Raw genomic sequence first — 22,895 nt, forward strand, 5'->3', positions numbered from 1 at the left:
CCTTCCTGATTTTCTTCATAGCTGTCCAAGCGCTCCTTCTTCCATTTCCTTTGCAAGATTTTTCTCCACTCACACCTGTAAGGTGGTAATCCTTTCTTTTTTATTGAGGTATAGTTGTTTTACAATGTTGTGTTAGTTTCTACTGTACAGCGAAGTGGAGTTCCCTGTGCTACACAGCAGGTTCTTATTAGTTATCTATTTTATACATATTAGTGTATATATGTCAATCCCAATCTCCCAATTCATCCCACTTTACCCCTTCCACTTTCCCCCCTTGGTGTCCATACGTTTGTTCTCTACATCTGTGTCTATTTCTGCCCTGCAAACCGGTTCATCTGTACCATTTTTCTAGATTCCACATATATGCGTTAATATACGATACTTGTTTTTCTCTTTCTGACTTACTTCACTCTGTATGACAGTCTCTAGGTCCATCCACGGCTCTACAAATGACCCAGTTTCGTTCCTTTTTATGGCTGAGTAATATTCCATTGTATACACGTATGTAAGGTGGTAATCCTTAAGGTTGCTTCTCGGCAGAGTCACACACAGTCACAGCCATATGACTGTACCCAGCAGCCCTGAGCCATCAACCTCTCTTCTCTATGCCCTCTTCCCCTGGGCACTCATGTCCATGCCCATTTATTCAGTCTCATGTACCAGGTACTGTGTTGGGCACTGGAAAGGAGTTGGTGAACAAAACAAATAAGATCCCTTTCAACAAGGACCTCACAATCCAATAGAGGATAATAGAGATTTGACAGAGAGTTACAAGTGTAATGTTATCAAAGAGGAAGTGTGAGGGCTACGGAAGCAATTAAACAGAGCAAAATGGCTAGTCTGGGGGCTCGTAGAAAGCCTCCTATACCCTGTTAACTCTTAAATCTGTTTCTAGTCCTCAGTTCCACATATATCCACGTACTGATTCACACACGACCAAACGTAACTCACAATCTTCATCCTCTCCCTGCCATTCCCCTAAAATCCCAACATTGTTCAGCTTCCTTTATTCTCTATTTCAGTTGCCAGCATCACAACTCACAAATCAGAAACCTGGGAGTTACCCTAGACCCTATCTCCTTTAACTCCCACAAAAAAGGAATCCTCAAATTCTACCCTCCAAATAGATCCATCTTCTTTTCTTCATTCTTCTAGCTTTTCTTCTTTTTCCACAATGACAATAAAGCGATCTCTCAAAAACAAAAGTTTAATTGTGCCTGTTTACTGCCTAAAATGCAATCATCTGGTATCACCAATGAAGCCAAGCCTCAGCACAGTTATCATGTCCTACCAGGCCACCTTTTTTTTTTTTTTTTTTTTTACCATGATCAAGTTTGGTTTATTTCAGGAATGCAAAATTAGTTTTATTTTAAAATAGCAATCAAGGGTATATGGGGACACGTGCGCACACACAGCCGATTCACCCTGTCACACAGCAGAAACCAACACAACACTGCAAAGCAACCACACTCCAACAACGATGTAAAAATAAATAAATGAATAAATAAAATAGCAATCAATATAAGTTGCCACATTACCAGCACAGAAAAGAAACATCACAGAGTATCTTAGTAGATGCAAGAAAAGATATGTGATAAAATTCAAAGTCCATGCAGGATAAAAATTCTTGGCAATCAGTGGAAAAGAAGGAAACATCCTTTATCTGTTAAAGAATGTCTATAAGGAACCTACATCAACATTAACGGTGAAAGCCAAAACCATTTACTCTGAGATAGGGAATAAGGTAAGGGTTCTTGTCTCACTAGTTTTATTAACATGGAATGAAGGTCTCTGCCAGTGCAGTAGGACAAATGCAAGAAGTAAAAGACACAAGGGTTAAGAGGAGAGAAATAAAGCCTGTGTGAAAGACACGCTTGAGTGTGTAAAAATTTCAAACGAACCCAACAAAGAATTAGAATATGTAAGTTTACCCAGGTTGCCTACCAGGCCCTTTTGATCTGACGCCAGCCTCAGCAACTGCCACACGTCCCTTCCCCACCACATTTCTTTATCCTCTAATGACACTGAGTTGTTCGTAGCTCCCTAGACTGCAACTTGTTTCAAGCATCTATATGTTACACATGTAATTCCCCTGCCTACGAGATCTCTCCCAATATCTTCAGCCACTCAAACCTTTTAGCTGGCTTTCAAATCCAGCCCAGAGGTTAACGCATCAGGATCTCCAGGAAGCATTCCCTGATGTTCTCTTCCAGTTAGAGTTAACCCTTGTCTTATTATACCTCTGTATTTTGAACACTGAATGGATTATTGCACACATCACACTTTATTATAATCTATTTGTTTAGATGCCTGCTATCCTATCAACTGTGAGCTCCCTAAGTTGCTAATGAATATATCTCCACCAGCTACCATAGTGTCAGGCACACAGCAGAGGATCTGTAAGTGTCAACTGAATGGATGAATGTATACATGCATAGATTAACTAGTACATTTTAAAACTGACAACTTCTTATTTTCCTTCCCTTAGGTATCTGCATTTGCTCAACCCAAGTAAGACATTTGATGGTAGAATTTAGATAACACAATGAAGCAAATTTAAAAGTCCAGGCAGTAGGAAAAAGAGGTCACTGGTTCTCTTCTATAGCTTCTTCCATTTCTTTGCAAGGCCATAAATTCTCTAAAAAAAATGTCCAATTTTCTCACATTGACTCTGTGGAAGTGAAAGATGTCACTCTACAGAGAAAAGGGTATAAGGGATTTGGAGATTAGTTCTGTTTCCATTTTCCTACCAAAATTTTAATATTCGACGATTGGTCCCAATCCTTTCACAAGTCACAATTTTATTTTATCCTTTTGCCATTGCTTGCTCCACTAGTTAATTTATTATTGGGACAAATTTGATGGCAAGCATGCAAAAACTTTCTTCCTTAATGTATCCTATTTTAATACAATTATTTCTTCTTATTTATAACAGAGAGCTCTGGTTTTAAGGTCACAGTTTATAACTGTAGCCATCCTTTATTAATCTATTAATTATTATCTGTTTCTTCAAACACCACCATAGCTCCTGAAATCCAAGGCAATGTCATTTAATACAATTACTGAGTTTCTTCGTTGTATTATTCTAGTGGGTGATTTTGGCTTTGTAGTATACATCTTTAACTTAACAGTTACCATGAAGTGATACTGGTCTCTTTCTGTATAATCTAAAAACTTTACAACAGTGTACTTCCATTCCTCCCCTCCCAACCTTTGTATTGTTGCCATGCATTTTATTCCTACATGTGTTATAACCTCTACAATATAGTTATTATTTTCACTTTTAGAGATCTGAATATTAATAAAACAGTCTTTACACACATAAAGACAACATCTGGTACTCTGCACTTTTTTGTGTAGATCGGATTCCCATCCAGCATCATTTTCTCCATGCTTTATTAAAGGACTTCTTTAAATACTTCTTATGATGCAGGTCTGATGGTGATGAATTCTTTCAGCTTTGTATGATTGAAAAACATCTTTCTTCACGCGCATTTTTAAAGGATATTTTTTGGTGGGTAAATAATTCTGTGGGATTTTTTGAGGTATAAATGACATAACATTATATTAGTTTCAGGCATACAATTAATCCAATATTTGTATATACTGTGAAATAACCACTGCCATAATTCTAGTTAACATCCATCACCATACATAGTTACAAAAATTTGTGGGGCGGGGTGGTGGATAAGAACTTTTAAGATCTACTTTCTTCACAACTTTCAAATATGCACTATAGTATTATTAATTATAGCAACCATGCTGGGAACTTCCCTGGTGGTCCAGTGGATAAGACTCTGTGCTCCCAATGCAGGGGGACTGGGTTTGATCCCTGGTCAGGGAACTAGATCCTGCATGCATGCCGCAACTAAGAACCTGCATGCCGGAACTAAGAGCCCACATGCCGCAACTAAAGATCCCGCATGCAGCAATGAAGATCCCATGTGCCGCAACTAAGACCCGGTACGGTCAAATCAAACAAACAAACAAACTATAGTAACCATGCTATACATTACATCCCCATGACTTATTTTATACGGAAATTTATACCTTTTGACTCCCTTCACCCATTTCGCCAACCCCTATCCCTAGCCTCTGGCAACCACCAATTGTTCTCTGTATCTATGAGCTCATGTTTTTTGGTTTTTTTAGATTTCACCTATAAGTGAGGTCCTACAGTCTTTGTCTTTGTCTGACTTATTTCACTTAGCATAATGCTCTCAAGGCCCATTCATCTTGTCACAAATGGCAAGATTTCATTCTTTTTTAAGGCTAAATAATATTCCATTGTCTATATACACCACATCTTCCTTATCCATTCATCCATCAGCAATCACTTAGGTTGTTTCCATGTCTTGACTATGGTAAATAATACTGCAATGAGCATGGGGGTGCATATATCTTTTTGAGTAACTGTTTTCGTTTTCTTCAGGTTAATAGCCCAAAGTGGAATTGCTGGACAAACGGTAGTTCCATTTTTCATTTTCTGAGGGACCTCCATACTGTTTTCCAGTGGTTGCACCAATTTCCATTCCCACTAACACTGCACAAGAGTTTCCTTTTCTCCACATCCTCTCCAGCACTAAGTTCTTGTTGTCTTGATAATAGCTATTCTAACAGGTGTGAGGTGATAGATAATTGTGGTTTTGATTTGCATTTCCCTGATGATTAGTGATACTGAACACCTCTCCATGTATCTGTTGGCCATCTATATGCCTAATCTGGAAAAATGTCTATTCAGATCCTCTGCCAGGTTTTTTTTTGTTTTTTGTGGTACGCAGGCCTCTCACTGTTGTGGCCTCTCCTGTTCTGGAGCACAGCCTCCGGACGTGCAGGCTCAGCAGCCATGGCTCACGGGCCCAGCCGCTCCGCGGCATGTGGGATCTTCCCAGACCGGGGCACGAATCCATGTCCCCTGCATCGGCAGGCAGACTCTCAACCACTGCGCCACCAGGGAAGCCCCTCTGCCAGGTTTTTAATCAGACTGTTTGTTCTTTTGCTATTGAGTTGTATGAGTTCTTTATATATTATGGATATTAGCCCCTTATCAGCTATATGATTTGCAAATATTTTCTCCTATTAAGTAGGCTGCCTTTTCATTTTAATGGTTTTCTTTGCTGTGCAGAAGCTTTTTAGTTTGATGTAGTCCCACCTGTATATTTTTACTTTTGTCACCTTTGCTTTAGTGTCAAATCCAAAAAATCATCACCAAGACTGATAGGAAGAAGCTTACTGCCTATGTTTTCTTCTAGGAGTTTTATGATTTCAGGTCTTATATTCAAGTCTTTATGAAAAATGCCAATGGAATGTTTGATGGGATTGCACTGAATCTGCAGATTGCTTTCAGTAGTGTGGACATTTTAACAATCTTAATTCTTCCAACCCATGACCATGGAACACCTTCCATTTGTCTTCAATTCCTTTCATTAATGTCTTAATAATTTTATGGTTATCTTTTTTTTCTTTCAGCAAAGAAAGAAAAGGTGTTGCCCCATGGTCTTCTCATTTGCATTGTTTCCAATAAACATGCATCATCGTTATTTTTTCCAACTAAATAATATGCCCTTTTTTGGGGGGCACTGTTTTTAAGATTTTTCTCTTTATTACTAATTGCAAACAATTTGATTACAAATGTACCTTATTGTAGTTTTTTTCGTGTTTTTGTGCTTGAGGTTGGTTAAACTTTGGGGATCTCTGGGTTTAGAGTTTTCATCAAATTTGGAAAAAATTCAGCCATTAATTCTTTAAATATTTTTACTGTACTACTTGCTCTCTCTTACAGAGACTCCATTACTCCACCATTAGGACTCTTGAGGTTGGCCCAAAGTTGACTGATACTCTGTTCATGTGTTATAGTCTTTTTTTCCTCTGCTTCATTTTTGTTGTTTCCATGTATTTCACATTCACTAATCTGTTCCTCTACAATGTCCACTCTGCTAGTTAATCCCATCCACCCATCCCATTTTTCATCCTGGACATTGTAGTTTTCACCACTAAAAGTGTGAGTTATTTTAATATCTTCCATCCTCTATTTAGTATGTTCAATTTTTACTATAAATTCTTGTACATATGAAACCCAGTTATAAAAACTGTTTTAATGTCCATTTTCATTAATTCATCTGCTTCAATTCTAGGTCAGTTTTGATTGATTGGTTTTTCTCCTCATTATGGGTTGTATTCTCCTGCTTCTTTGCCATATCTGGTAATTTTTAATTGGATACCAGACATTGTAAATTTTTACCTTGCTGGGTACTGGATTTTTTTGTATTCATATAAATATCCTTGAGTTTTGTTCTAGGTTGTGGTTATCAGGAACGGGCTTGATCCTTCCTGGTCTTGTTTTTAAATTTTTAGCATCATTAATCTAGAGTCAGTTTTCTCCACTCTTGAGACAAAACACTTCTGAATACTCCTTCTAATCAACCACCAATTATGCTGTCTATCATCCTCACTGGTAGGAACAGCACCATTCCCAGCTGTAAAGCCTTCGTCAATATTTATAACATTGAAGTTGTACATAACCTACAAACCCAGTAATTCACTTGTGGAGAAACAGTTGCAATGTATATTAGAAGACAAGTAAAAGCATATTCACTGCAGCATTATTTAAAATGCTGGAAAAGTTGAAGCCTCCTAAATGTCTATCAGTAATGAATAGATTTACCAATGGTAATAAATTGACAGGACAGAATGATATGTAGTAGTTTAAATCAATGAATTAGAGCTGTAAGTATCAATGTGGAAAGATCCAAAAAACAAAATAGAGGTTAAAAAAAAAAAAAAAGCAAGTTGCTAAATGAAAAATACAGTAGAATGTCATTTACATTTAGTTTTTAAAAACACCAAGTACAACACTGTTAACTTTACATATAGTAAAACTTCCGGCATTAGATGGGATGCCTTGGCAAGAAACAGCTCCACAATTTCAATGGGTTAACAAAAGGGTTTTTTTTTCTTGTTGCTTTTCATGCTGCATATCCCATGCTGAAAGGAAGGAAGGAAGGAGGGAAGGAAGGAAGGAGGCTTTGCTCATTATAGTCACTCTGGGACTATGTTTAAAGAGCTTCTGTAACCTTCCTCAATCACTTTAGCAAGTGGAGGGGTGAGCAGTGAATCACATGCTAGCTCTGAAATCTTCCACCTGGAGGGGATACATGCCATTTCCACTGCACTTCATTAATCGAAAAGCAAATCACATGTCCATTGGTAACTTCAAAAAGGAATAAGGAAGCACTATCTTACCTCATGACCAGAAGAAAAAGAAAAAGAATCTGTGAACAGCTCTATGATTACCACAATTAATCATTAGAGGGAGGGAGGGAATGGAACCAGAGAGGGGTAGGAACTAATTTCATTTTTAACTATAATGTCTTTTTTACAAATTTTTTTATAAGTCAGAAAAAATAAATGCAGAATTCCTGACCATACTATCAGAGGTATTCATTCAGTAGTACTACATTAGGGCTCTAGCATGTATATAATATTTTTAAAGACAAAAAACTACTTAAAAAACTTTTTAAATTGAAGTATAATTGACAAATAACATTAGTTTCAAGTGTACAACATAATGATTTTTTTTTGTTGGCCAAGCCACGTGACATGTGGGATCTTAGTTCTGCGAACAGGGATTGAACCCACACCCCCTGCAGTGGAAGAACGGATTCTTAACCACTGGACTGCCGGGGAAGTCTCCCATAATGATTTGATATTTTTATATATTGTGAAGTAGTCATCACAGTAATTCTAGTTAATATCTGTCACCATACATAGTTAAAACTTTTTTCTTGGGATGAGAACTTTCAAGATCTACTCTCTCAGCAACTTTCAAATATGCAACACAGTATTATTAACTGTGACAGAGTCACCATCCTTATATATTACATCCCCAGTACTTCTTTATTTTATAACTGGAAGTTTGTACTTTTTGACTTCCTTCACCCATTTCATCCACCCCTTACAAAAAACATTTTAAAAGCATAAAATACTTCAATAAGACATTTGCTAATTTGGGAGTCGGTATATATATAATGGTTATATCATCCTCCATACGTTTTCTTATTTTTTTATCATCTCAAACAGATGTTTTTAAACATTTACATATCATTTGTACACAAAGAAAATAATCTAGTTTAGGCTTTTAATCTCACAGATATAAAACTAATGTGCAGAAAAATTAAACGATTTTCCCAATTTGTATAACTAAAGCTCAAATCACATAATTTACTAAGTCCAGTAATATATCAGTAAAACTGAAGGATACTTAACATAAAAAACACTCACTAAAATTTTACAACATGTAACATTAGAACATTCATTATAAAAATGCATAAAGCTGTAGTATTATATTATTTATTTATATTTTTAAAAACCAATGCAAATTCATTTTTTTGCCTAATTGTTTATTGAGGTATAGTTGATTTACCATATTATATTAGTTTCAGGTGTACATCATAGTGATTCAAATGTTTATAGATTATAAACAGGTCTATCCATGTGTTGCAAAAGGCAAAATTTCATTCTTTTTTTATGGCTGAGTGGTATTCCATTGTACATAGTACCACTTCTTTTTTATCCATTCATCTGTTGATGGACACTTAGGTTGCTTCTATATCTTGACTATTGTAAACAGCTGCTATGAACATTGGGGTGTGCATGTATCTTTTTGAATTAGTGTTTTCACTTTCTTTAGATATTTACTCGGGAGTTGAGTTGCTGATCATACGGTAGTTCTATTTTTAGTTTTATGAGGAACCTCGGTACTATTTTTCATAGTTGCTGCACCAATTTACATTCTCATCAAGTGCCCAAGAGTCCCTTTCTCCACATTCTTCAACATTTGTTATTTGTACTCTTTTTGATAATAGTCATACTAACAAGTGTGAGGTAATATTTCATTGTGGGTTTGATTTGTAGTTCTCTGATGATTAGTGATGTTGAGCATCTTTTCACGGGGCCTGATGGCCACCTGTATGTCTCCCTTGTAAAAATGTCTATTCAGGTCTTCTGCCCATTTTAGTTGGGTTGTTTGGTTTTTTGACATTGAGCTGTATGAGCTGTTCATATATTTTGAATATTAATCACTTATCAGTCATATCCTTTGCAAATATTTTCTGCCATTCAGTAGGTTGTCTTTTCATTTTGTCAGTGGTTTCCTCCTCTACGCAAAAGCTTTTAAGTTTAATTAGGTCCCATTTGTTTATTTTTGCTTTTGTTTCCTTTGCTTTAGGAGGGATATCCAAAAAAAATATTGCTACAATTTATGTCAAAGGGTGTTCTGCCTATGTTATCTTCTAGGATTTTATGGTTTGCTGTCTTACATTTAGGTCTTTAATCCATTTTGAGTTTAGTTTTGTGTATGGTATGAGAAAATGTTCTAATTTCATTCTTTTACAAGAGCTGTCCATTTTTCTCAGCATTTCTTGAACAGACTCCCTTTCCCCCACTGCATACTCTTGCCTCCTTTGTCTTGGATTAATTGACCATAAATGTCTGGGCTTACTTCTGGGCTTTCTATTCTGTTCCACTGATCTATGTGTCTGTTTTTGTGCCAGTACCATACTGTTTTGATTACTGTAGCTTTGTAGTATAGTCTGAAGTCAGGGAGCATGATACCTCCAGATCTGTTCTTCTTTCTCAAGATTGCTTTAGCTATTTGGGGTCTTTTGAGTTTTCATACAAATTTTAGAATTATTTGTTCTACTTCAGTGACTAATCCTATTGGTACTTTGATATGATGGCATTAGATATGTAGATTGCCTTGGGTAGTATGGTCATTTTAGCAATATTACTTCTTCCAATTCATGAACACTGTATTATCTTTCCATCTATTTGCGTCATCGTCAATTTCTTTCATCAGTATCTTAGAGTTTTCCGAGTACAGAGTAAATCTCCTTAGATTTATTCCTATGTTTGTTTTTTTTGTTTTTTTGTTTTTTTGATGTTATGGTAAATGGACCGTTTTCTTAATTTCTGATAGTTCATTGTTAGTGTATAGAAATGCAACATATTTCAGCATATTAACGCTGTATTTTGCAACTGTACTGAATTCATTGATGAATTTTTGGTGGCATCTTTAGAATTTTCTATGTGTACTGTGTGTCACCTGCAGTGACAGTGACAGTTTTACTTCTCTCTTTCCAATCTGGATTTCTTTTCTTTTTATTGTATGACTGCTGTGGCTAGGACATTCAGTGCTATGTTGGATAAAAGTGGCAAGAGTGGGCATCCTTGTCTTGGCCCTGTTCTTAGAGGAAATGCTTTCAGCTTTTCACCATCGAGTATGATGTTAGCTATGGGCTTATCATATGGCCTTTACTATTTTGAGGTTTGTTCCCTCTGTCCCTACTTTGTTGAGAGTTTTAATCATAAATCGATGTTGAATTTTGTCAAAAGCTTTTTCTGCATATATTGAGATGGTCATGATTTTTATTCTTCAATTTGTTAATATGGTTTATCATATTGATTGATTTGCAGATATTGAATGTGATCTGCATGTGATCTGTCCTGGAGCATGTTCCATGTGCACTTGAAAAGAATGTGTATTTTGCTGTTTGGGGATGGAAGTCCATTAAGTTCATTTTGTCTAATGTGTTGTTTAAGACCAGTGTTTCCTTATTTTCTGTCTGGATGATCTGACCAATGATGTAAGTGAGGGGTTAAAGTCCCCTAGTACTATTGTGTTACTGTCAATTTCTCCCTTTATGTCTGTTAATATTTGCTTTATTACTGCTGTATTTTCTTCTTGGATTGATCTCTTGATCATTATGTAATATCCTTCTTTGTCTCTTGTTACAGTCTTTGACTTAAAGTCTACTTTGTCTGATATAAGTATTGCTACTCCAGCTGTTTTTTGATTTCCATTTACATGGCATACCTTTTTCCATCCCCTCACTTTAAGTCTGTGTGTGTCTTCAGAACTGAAGTGAGTCTTTTGTAGGCAGCATATGTATAGTTCTTGCTTTTGTATCCATTCACACGTTCTATGTCTTTTGATTGGAGCATTTAGTCCATTTACATTTAAAGTAATTATTGATAGGTATGTACTTATTGCCATTTTGTTAATTGTTTGGGGACTGTTTTTGTGGTAACTTTTTTATTCCTTTCTTCTTTTGTTCTCTTCCCTTGTGATTTGATGACTATCTTTAGTGTTATGTTTAGGTTTCTTTCTCTTTCTTTTGTGTATATCTATTACAGAATTTCGGTTTGTGGCTACCATGAGGTTTTTATGTATAAATCTCTATATTATTATTTTAATTTGCTGTTTTAATTTCAAATGCATTTTAAAAACCCTGCATTTTACTCCCCTCCCCCCCATTTACTGTTATTGACATCATATTTTACATCTTTTGGTTTTATGTGTCCCTTAACTACACATTTCAGATATAAATGATTTTACTACTTTTGTCTTTTAACCTTCCTGTTGTTGTGTTGGTTAGATTCTGACAGGGCAGGCTGCAGTGCTGTGGTGGTCCTGAGGCTGGTGTCTGCCCACTGGTGGGAAGGGTTGGGGTCCCGGGGATCCCCGGACTAGTACCCGCCCACCAGGAGGTAAAGCTGGGTTCTGGGGCTTGGCTGGCTAACTGATAGGCAGAGTTGTGTCCTGGGGTCTCTGGCTGCAGGGCCCGGGATCCCAGAGCAGGTGTCCGACTACTGGTGGGTGGGGCTGGGTCCCAGGATATCCAACTACAGGGCCCTGGGTGTCCTTGAGCTGGTTTTAGCCCACTGGCATGCAGGGCCGGTTCCTAACACAGTTGGCTGCAGGGTCCTAGGTGTCCTAAAGCTTGTGAGATTTCCTGGTAGGTGGGGCTGGTTTCTGGGGAAGCTGGCTGAGGGGCCCAAGATGTCTCAGTGCTGGTGCCGGCCTGCTGGTGAGTCGGCTGGGTACTGCCATGGCAGGCTGCGGGGCTGTGGTGGTCTTGGGGCTTGGGTCTGCCCACTGGTGTATATGGCTGGAGCCCAGGATGTCCTAGAGCTGGTACCTGCCCACTGGTGTGTGAGGCTGGTTGAGAGGCTAGAGCCAGCTTGCTGGTGGGCAGAGCCAGAGCCCAGGGGGGTCTTGGGGCTGGTACCTGCCCACTGGTGGCTGGAGCTGGGTCCTGTGGTCTCCGGATGCAGGGCCCTGGGGTTCCCAGGGCTAGTGCCTATGCACTGGTATGTGGAACTGGGTCCTGGCCCCTCTGGTGGCTATGGGCTCAAGGGGTCTTAAGGCAGCCTGGCCGCTGGTGAGTGGGGCTGTGTCCCCACCCTTTTAGTTGCTTGGCCTGATGCATCCCAGCACTGACCCAGCAGGGCCAGGTCAGGCACTAATAACCTAGAGGGAGGATTCCAAATGGTGCTTACCAGCACCAGCGTCCATGTGGTAGAATGAGCTCCCCCAAATGGCTGCCACCAATATTATATTAATTTATGTGATTAAAATTTAGAATAATATTACCTTCAGAAAATAAATTAAGTAACATGTATATAATTTAATGTTTAAGAATTTCAGAGATTAGCTTAAGAATAAAAAGACACTTAGCTTTTTTGCTCTATAACGACAACCTGCAGAATTAAAATCAGACACTTAGAACAGAAATCTTACCTGTTCGCTTATTTCTGTCCACATAACAATACTTTAACTCATAGTCTTGTAATAAATCATGAACTTCCTGAAAGAGACAAAACATGAACTCAATAAACACATGAATGCAGTTAGTAGATGATCCAGCTTAGCAGCCGACCACCATTACCATCACCATCCCCCATGTAAAAAAATCTTCCATGGATCTCCATCACTTATTTAAATTAAAGGCATTCAGGCCCACCAGATATGGCACCAACATACCTCTGCAAATACATCTCCCAATATATCCCTACACATGCCCATATTCCTGCTCAGATGAACACTCATTCTCTCATGAGTATACCATGCACAATCCTCATTCTGAATTACACTGATACCTCGATCTAGCATGGGGCAAACATACCACTACAGCTCCCAAACTTCATCTAGAATCACATGCTTCCTTTGAAATCCCAGCTCAAATGTTCTTCCATGAAGATTTTTCCAATTCTTTTCCACAGAACATCACCTCTCCCACCACTATGCTAACAACGGTCATACTTTATTTATGCCTCTCTTAACACAAATAATATGAAATGTTTCTACTTGTGTTCTACATACTGAGTTTTTAACAAGTGTTACACCTGTAGATGGTAATACCAGCATGTAGAAGAAATAAATATAAATTAAAACCTAATTTAGAGGTCCCTGGGTATGAAAACAAGTAACAACCACCAAGGTATGGTATGTAGTCCAATTTATTTCCCCTTGGATCCCCAAGATGTTTAAACTGGCTTTCTTGTTTGTTCAGTTTCTATTACTAATCCAGTCTGAACTTTTAAACTGTGATATCATAACTTCCATCCACCTGGGAAAATACAGCATATTTCCTCTGTGTTTCTCCAATCCTTTCTGTTAAACCGATAATACTTGAGTACAAGAACTATATTTATCTGTATATTATATATATTGCTTTGAGCATACTAGGCACTCACATAAACATTAAAGTGAATATAATTTATTTTGTCATTGACTTGATATTAAGCCTTGAAAATTTTACTCATAATATACAACCGATGTAGTTATTATTTTTTAAAGGAATTGAACTATCACGTAAGTGGACATTTGGACCCCAGGTGAGACAGTGGTACAGCCAACCTGTTCTATTTTACAAATGAATACACTAAACAGACATAAGTGCTAGGATGTTAAGTTTGCAACCTAAACTAATTAATTCAGTAATATAATAATAATTCTTATTACTGATATTTTTATAGTTAACATTCATTTAGTTTTTACTAGGTACCAGAACATTGAACTTACTCCTTTCATTAAAAAATCAGGAAACCAGAGCAGAGCAAATTCAAGTAACTTGCCAAAGCTTACACTCAGTAATTTGCTGAGTATAGATTCACCAATTGGCTTGATTCTAGGGACAACACTCTTAACCTCTATGCTATACTGCCTTATTTCTTCCAGGATTAACTGAAATAGTATACTACCACAGTTAGTTATAAAACCAACACCACAATGTCCGAATAAGTGATCATATGGAAATGGAAAATAAGTAAGAGGACAGTTACAAGTTGAGAAACATTTTCTCTTTCAATCCAACGTAAGGGAGTGGGGGAGACTGATATAATAGGCAAAGTATAAAAATAGTGCTGGGTGAAACAAAGACAATCATCTTTGAGATAAGAAAGATAAGAAAGGTAAAGGTGATAATTTAGTATTCTTTATCAGTAAGTCAATATTAGAAATGTTTTAAAATATATATACTTATCAATTGTGTAAAATATTGTTTGATGAATTACATAGTAATATGATCAACATACAGATTAGTTTATATATTACTGCTATGGTAATTTTTTGTCTTGTAAGCTTCAATATTTTCTTGAACTTAAACAACAGTGTATTGCTCATTAAGTAAACATAACTCTCTCAGCAGCATACCATATATATTTTGCGAATCAGCTAATTTAATATTATACTTTATATAGAAGGTGACACAGTTTTGTTTGAAAGGATCCAGTGTGTGCTTTTAGTTGCTCAAACTTTAATCTCTCATTTCACTAGTTAACAGCTGTCAAATGCCAGATAAAGAAAACACGATACTGCTCTTCACTTGATCAAGTCTCCGTAAACAATTGACATGTTATATTACTCATTTAGCTAACAGAACCACCTAAGTTTTCAAAGATGCATTTTGCCAGTTGGAAATTTTATTTTTAAAACACCCATATTTCTAATCATAGCTTTCCTATGTATCAGACGTGGAATACAGATTTTGCCAACTGGGAAACTTTACAAAGCTTCCTGCAAAGAAAAAAACAATTATTTTTCTCCATGCCCTGGTTGCCTTGACCCAGGCAAAAGTGGGTCACCCCTCAACTTGAGCCTCAGCAAGTTGGCCAAATTAAAAACTTAAAACCTGAAAGAGAGTCCTAACAACCATTTGCCAAAATTCTACTGTGCTCCACACCACACAAAACCAAAAGGACTAAAATTATGTCTCCCTGTTCTAATCTAGTTTTATGACACTTTCAACTTACAAGCTAACTTTAAGGAATGAAGTTGCACCTTTGATGCAAATACTTTGTCCTCTGACTAGCAGTATCAGTTACACATTTCTTACAGTAAGATGAGCTCATCGATTTTGGTAATTGTTAGATAGCTTTAGTAACCTATTTCCAGACCCGATTCACCATCACCCCCTGGAATTAAATGAAAAGTTTTCCACATATGAAATGTTTTCTGGGGAGAGGTTTAATAGCTTTCAACTCAAAGTAGTCTGTTAATAACCCCCCAAGAGTCAAACAATCATTGTTCTAGCTGGTGTGAACTTCTTCCTGAATGAAACCCAGCCTTAGTTTTAAACTTGAATCACACTGTCTTCCAAGCCCTTTGCAGACTTATGTTCTAAAAAGGGCTTTCATAGATTAAAGCACTTTGCTTTTAAATTCCACTTTTTTGGAATGAAAAAAATATTTTTATTTATGTTCTTTTAAAATTGTAAGTGATTTGATAATACAAAAGGATTATCTGTAACATATATTATGAGGCATAATAATGAAATAAGCACCCAGGAGCTCTACACCAAACTTAAAGACTAGGACATTGGCAACACTGTTCCATCTAACTATGCCTTCCTGCACTAGCCCATCCCCCATAGCTGGAGTCCTCAGGCAGCTTTGTATCCCCAAATAATACATTGTTTTGGTTTGTTTCTGAGCTTTATAAAAATGGTATTATGCTATTTTTAATCTTCTTTGCCTTGCTTTTTATACTCAATATTATGTTTCTAAAATTCACTCATGATCCACATGGCTACTGTTCATTTATTCACTATGGTTTAACATTCCATTCTGTGATTTTAGTATGGTTTACATATCTATTTTTCTATCAGTGAATATCTGATTTGTTTCCAGGTTGTTGCTATTTTGCTACTGTTTGCTATTAAACTACTGTCACCTTCTTGTAAATTTTAGATATCTCCTGGTGTTCCTGTGCAAAAATTTCTGAAAGTGGGAAATTCCTGGGCTATACACATGCAAAGGATCGTCTTTACAAGAAAGGGCCAGCTTCTTTACCAGACTGTTACAGTTTACATTCCCATCGATGGTATATGGGAGTCCTTACAATGCTTGGTCTCATCAGACACTTAAATTTTGTCAATTTAGTGGATATAAAATCATACCTCCTTGTGCTCTTGATTTGCATTCCCTTGATTAATAAGGCAGGGCATTGTGATGGCTAGTTTTGTGTGTGAACTTGGCTACAGAATCCAGTTCTTAAGTAATCTACGTGTTGCTGCAAAGGTATTTTCTAGATATGGTTAATATCTACAATCAGTTTACTCTAAGTGAAGGAGATCACCTTGGATAATGCAGGTGGGCCCCATCTAGTCAGCTGAAGAGCTTAAGAGAAAAACCGAGGTATTCTGGAGAAGAAATCCGGCCTCAAGACTGTAGCATCAACACCTGCCTGAGTTTCTAGCCTGCTGGTATACCTCACAGATTTTAGACTAGCCAGCCCTCACAATCAATCAATCAATTTCTCTATGAATGTACATAGTATAAATACATATTAATATAAATTTTATATATAATGTTTCTCAGAAGAACTCTGATACAGGTATTTTTCATATTTGTTTACCATTTATTTCCTCTTCTGATAAACATTTACTTATCTTTATTGCCCATTTTTCTATTGTGTTTATTTATTTATTTTATTTATTTTTTTTGCAGTACGCGGGCCTCTCACCGCTGCAGCCTCTCCCGTCGCGGAGCACAGGCTCCAGACACGCAGGCCCAGCGGCCATGGCTCACAGGCCCAGCTGCTCCACGGCATGTGGGATCCTCCCGGACCGGGGCACGAACCCGTGTCCCCGCATCGGCAGGCAGACTCTCAACCACTGCGCCACCAGGGAAGCCCTATATTTTCTTTTATTGACATGTAGAATTTTTTTTTAATATTTTAGATACTAATTCCTTGTTGGGAAGCATATTATATATGTATTCCCCTAGTAAGTGGTCTGTCATTTTATTTGTGGGTACTTTTGGTAAAGAGAAGTTTTTCATTTAATGAAGCCAAATGTATCAGCTTTTTCCTTTAGAATTTCTGTTTTTTGTGCCTTAAGAAATCCTTTCCTACCCAAGGTCATACGATAGTTTGTCTTCCAAAAGTTTTTAAATTTTTTCTTTCACTTATCAGTTTTTAGTCAGTTGGAGTTAGCCATATTATTCTAGCCATAATTTCCAGTACAATCTTGAATAGAAGTGATTCTGGTATTGCTCCTAATCTCAAAGGGAAATTTTTCAATATTTCACCATGGAACATGATTGCTTTTGGTTTCTCTAGATAATCTTTAAGTTTGAGGAATTTGTATTCTATTCCTGTTTGCTATGAGTTTTTATTATGAATGGGTGTTAAATGTTATCAAATGCTTTTTCTGCATCTACTGAGATGACTTAAGTCCCATCTTCATGCCAGTCATCTCCAAATTTTTATCTCCACCTCAAATTTCTCTCCCGGGCTCCACACCTATACAAGCTATTGCTTGCTCAGAACTGCATTTGAATGTTACACACCAGATAATACTGTTTTGGGCCCAACACAAGGCCCGTCATATGATACATTTCGTGGTACTGGCTGAGTAAATGCGGTGTCAATTTTAACTTGGCTAAACTTTTAACAGCTTTCAATACAGCTGTTTTGCTGGAAAGTTCTTTTGAATAGCTACTCTTCGCCAGGGGAACATTTTGACTTGGCTTAAAAAAAAATTAAGTAAACTTTCAGCTTTTTTATTAGCAGTATAATAATTTATTGAATGTTTACTTTCTCTCAGGCCCTTTATTGAAATAACTTTGTTTAACCCTAACAAACCCATGATATAGATTTTAAAGTTGGATGTTATTATCGATTTTAAAGTGGAAGATATTGAGGCCTAGAGAAGGGACTTGTATAGACAGTATGTAACGAATCTGGGATTCAAACCCAGGTTGACAGACCTTAGAGCAAACACAATGAATACTATATCTTAAGTATCATCAATACAAAAATAAAACCTATGAACTATTCATTTCCATCGCATTCCTAATGCTTACTGCATCACTGACCTCCTAACCTTAGGACAGAGATCAGGGTAAGAACAAAGTTTGGGAGATAAAAACAAAAACAACATAATTTTACTTTTTGACAGCTAGAAATCTGAAAGCATCACTCCCTTGTTTAAATATTTCAATGGATCCTCATTTCCCTTAAAATAAAATCCAAACTTCCTTAAATGTCTTACAATCATCTGGTCCTACTTAATGTGCTAGCCTTATATTGAATCACTACCCCTCTCAAACTCTACTCCTTATCTACTCCTTATCTACTCCTCTCAAACTCTACTCCTTACAAAATGCCCTAACTCTTGGCCATGCTTTTTCTTTTCTTTAGGACTTGATATATCTTGTTACTACCACTATGAATATTCCTCACGTCTCCCTTTCTCTCCCTTCCCCTAGTTAATTTCTCTCTCCCTGGTTTTCGGCTTAAATGAGTTTCTCTAAGAAGCCTTTCTGAATCTCTCAGGTGTGGAGTAGGTATCTTTCTTTTGGGCTCCCATAGCATTTTTTACTTTTTCCATTGCAACACTTATAGCACCTATCATCTGTATTTTAACTGCTTATATATCTGTATCTTCATTAGATTGTAGGCTTATTAGTAGCAAATAGCATGTAGCTGGCCTTGTTCGTAAAAAAGTCTCCAACATTTGGCAAAAAGCAGACCTTGCATATTTGTTAAGTGCATGAATATTTGTTTCTACATATTACCTTTATCAACTCCAATACAGTATTTTTCTAAGATTATTTTACCATCTGAACATAAACCAGTATGTTTAAAGTGCTCAAAAAGAAAAAACAATTACTCTCTTTACACTAACCTGATACATAACTCACTTCTTCTTTAAAAGAAAATATTTGCATACGTCAAATTAATGAATATTATATATCTAGCAGTAAGAGGTTCTCCTTGAGCAGTTCTTGCTTATAGATATCCCCAGGAGATAGATTTACATAACCATGTCTCCCAAAGAATAATCCTACAAAAATCACGATCTCCTTTTCTCTGACACAAATGTTTTCTCTTTCCAGTATCACCCGGATGTAATACTGTATTCGTTTTCCATTGCTGTGCAACAAATTAAATTGCTTAAAACAATCCCCATTTATTATCTCTCAGTTCTGTAGGTCAAAAGTTCCGGCAGGCTCAAATGCATTCTCTGCTTAGGGTCTCTCAAGGCCCAAAATCAAGGGCTTAGGCAGGCTGGGCTCTTCTCTGGAGGCTCTAAGAAAGAATGCACTTCCACTCATTAAGGCAGTTAGCAGAATTCAGTTTCTTGCAATTGTACAACTGAAGTCCCCATTTTCTCGCTGGCTGTCAGCTGGGGACCACACTCAGCATCTAGAGACTGCTCTAAAATCCTTGTATGTGGCCCCCCTGCATCTTCAGACCCAGCAACAGTGCATCAAACCCTTCTTGTGCTTCAGATCATCTGACTTCTCCCTCTGCTACTAGCTGGAGAAAACGCTCTGCTTTTAAAGGGCTAGTATGATGAGATATGGCTCACTGGGATAATCTCCCTTTTGATACCCCTAAGTCAACTGTGTAGTAACCTTAATTATATCTGCAAACATCCCCTTCTGTCATGTAATGTAACAGTCACACATGTGATATCTTATCACATTCACAGTTCCATGGATTAGAAATCTTGGGGGGCCATTTCTAAATTCTGCCCGCCACGACACCACTAATAATAGATATCACTTACTGTACCCTTACACATATGTCACACAAAATATCTTATTTCATACCACAGGTTTCAGAGCTCAAGCAAGGTGAGGAGGACATCTGCCCAGAAGGAAACCCCAGCACAGAGTCAGAACTCAGGCAAGGTGAGGAAGCCTTCTGGCCAGTGGAAGAGCCCAGTACAGAAGGATGGAGCTTATACTGGATGAGGTGGGTGTCTGCATGCGGGAGGGCACAGTCATCTGCAAGGGTGATGGGAGATTGATTACTTAAAGGAGGATTGTTCAAATAAGTAAATATATTAAGGACAATGAACACCAGGTTTCTCACTGTCAGAAAAAAAAAGTAACAAACATGGAATGGGAGAAAACTGGAAAGAACTCTACGGAGTTAGACTGCAATTTGATATATCAGTGTGAACTCATTCCTTTCAATAGACAGACACATATAGGTGTAAATATATGTGTGTACACACATACATACACTCATATATTCTCTTGCTCTGCCTACTAAGAGGAACTGACAGCAGTGATATCTCAGCGGCAATGAGTACATCTAGTTCCCAGATCTTGGCTTCTTAATAGTATTTTCCCCCAAAAGAAACTAGGCTTTATAAAAGTCATCTAGGGCTGCCATAACAAAATATCATAGACAACAGAAACTTAATTTACTCACAGATCTGGAAGTCAGAATTGCAAGATCAAGGCTCTAGTTGATCTGGCTTCTGCTGAGATCTCGCTTCCTGGCTTGTAGATGGCCACCTTCACCCTATGCCCTCACATGGCCTTTCCTTGGTGCTTGCACACATCTGGGTTGGGCTGGGGGTGAGGCACACAGCAGAAAGAGAGCTCTCTGGTGTCTTTTCTTCAATGGCAATAATCCTATCAGATCAGGGCCCCACCCTGATGACTTCCTTTAAATTTAATTACTTCCATAGAGACCCCGGCCACACTGGGGGTTAGGGCTTCAACATATGAATTTGGGGGAAAACAAGCATTCAGTCTCTCATGAAATGGATGATTCAAGAGCTAAAGCACAGAAAATAAAACAAGCTGCAACAGCGTATTGTGTCAAAAGCAAAGGGAAGTGCTCAGTGAATGACGGGGACATGTCAAAAGTACATAGGACCAGTAGACAAAATACAGAAGCAACCTAAGTGTCCATCAAAAGATGAATGGATAAAAAAGATGTGGTGTGTGTATATATATACAATGGAATATTAGCCATAAAAAATAATGAAATTTTGCCACTTGCAACAACATGGCTGGACCTGAAGGGTATTATGCTGAGTGAAATAAGTCAGAGAAAGACAAATACTGCATGTTATCACTTACATGTGGAATCTGAAAAATACAACAAAATATGATTATAACAAAACAGAAACAGACTCACTGATATAGAGAACAAACTAGAGATTACCAGTGGGGAGAGGGACACGGGAAAGGGCACAATGGGGGTAGAGGATGAAGAGGTACAAAGTACTATGGAAAAAATATATAAGGATACAATATATGACACAGGGAATATAGCCAATATTTTATAATAGCTTTAAATGGAGTATAATCTATAAAAATATTGAATCACTATGTTGTACCCTTGAAACTAACATAACATTGTAAATCAACTATACTTTAATTTTAAAAAAAAAAGGACCTTTCCCTTAAGTGTGTGCTAGAATTAGTGACTTGTTTCTAAAGAACAGTGAATGGGAAAAATATTATCTTTACAGAGGAGTGATGTGGCAGACATCATCTTAAGGAAATGATCAAGGTTAACAACACCAGTGAAAGTCATATTGATGTCATGTACCCCATGAAATGACATGATCAGAAGTGGACTCTGCCTCTGTGGAATTCTTCCCAAAATTCCGTAACCCTAATCTCCCATGAGAAAAACATCATACAAACCCGAGGGGTGTTCTAAAAAGTTTCTGACCAAACTATCAAGATCATGAAAAACAAGAAAAGACTGAGAAACTGATGCAGAATGGAAATTAAGGAGATGAGATGTGGTAACTAAATGCAATGTGGTACCCTGGACTGGATCCTGAAACAGGAAAAGGACATAAGTGAAAAAAACAAATCAAATCCAAAGTCTACAGTTCAGTTAATAATAATGTACCAATGTAATCTCTTAGTCTTGACTAGTGTACCTTGGTTACAAGATTTAACATTAGGGGAAACTGGGTAAAGAATATATAGGAACTCTATGTACTCTCCTTGTAACTTCTTTTGTAAATCTAAAATTATTCCAAAGCAAAAAGTTTATTTAAAAAGAGGACATAGGAGCCAGCTTAAAGAAGCTCCCACTGTCCAAACGTAAAACAATTAAAGCATCAAGGTAAGTAATGATAGTAATGGAGTATAAACCGTTGGACAACATAGGAAACCAAGAGTTTATTTTTGACATAAAATAATAAATCAATAAATTGAACACTAGAAAGGGAATACAGGCATACCTCAGAGACATTGTGGGTTTGGTTCCACGCCACTGCAATAAAGTGAATATCAAAATAAAGTGAGTCACACAAATTTTTTGGTTTCCCAGTGCATATGAAAGTTATGCTTATACTATACTCTAGTATATTAAGTGTGCAGTAGCATTATGTCTAAAACAAGTACATACCTTAATTAAAAAATACTTTATTGCTAAAAAATTGCTATCCGTCATCTGAGCTGTCAGCACATCATACTCTTTTTGCAATAGTAACAAAGATCACTGATCACAGATCACCATAACAAATATAATAATAATGAACACGTTGGAAGTATTGTGAGAATTACCAAAATGTGACACAGAGACATGAAGTGAGCAAATGCTGTTGGAAAAATGGTGCCGACAGACTTGTTTGATGCAGGGTTGCCACAAACTTTCAATTTGTAAAAAATGCAATATCTGTGACAAGCAAATAAAGAAAAGCACACTAAAATGAGGTATGCCTGTAGAATATTTATACAGTCTTAACTAAAGTATCTCCTCTCAAAAATCCTTATTAATTACAAAGGGAAAAACTTTGCTTATAGAAGCCTGGCAGATACCACTTTAATAAAAGTCAATC

At 37.2% G+C, this 22,895-nt stretch overlaps 1 protein-coding gene across 13 annotated transcripts in view; it reads right to left on the reverse strand.

The window, feature by feature from the left end:
* RAVER2 (ribonucleoprotein, PTB binding 2) overlaps positions 1 to 22,895 on the reverse strand; it is a 105,917-nt gene that overhangs the window by 72,667 nt on the left and 10,355 nt on the right. For 11 of the 13 annotated variants that reach the window (XM_004311177.4, XM_019919448.3, XM_073788831.1 and 8 more), the window contains exon 2: positions 12,581 to 12,647. In XM_004311177.4, the coding sequence (XP_004311225.2) occupies positions 12,581 to 12,647 (67 nt within the window). Of the gene's footprint in view, positions 1 to 3,321; positions 3,439 to 12,580; positions 12,648 to 20,512; positions 20,756 to 22,895 lie in introns of those variants that run through there. The other 2 variants (XM_073788835.1, XM_073788824.1) reach the window with 2 other exon arrangements.

Source organism: Tursiops truncatus, chromosome 1 (genome assembly GCF_011762595.2).
Source record: "Tursiops truncatus isolate mTurTru1 chromosome 1, mTurTru1.mat.Y, whole genome shotgun sequence".
NCBI classification, from domain to species: Eukaryota; Metazoa; Chordata; class Mammalia; order Artiodactyla; family Delphinidae; genus Tursiops; species Tursiops truncatus.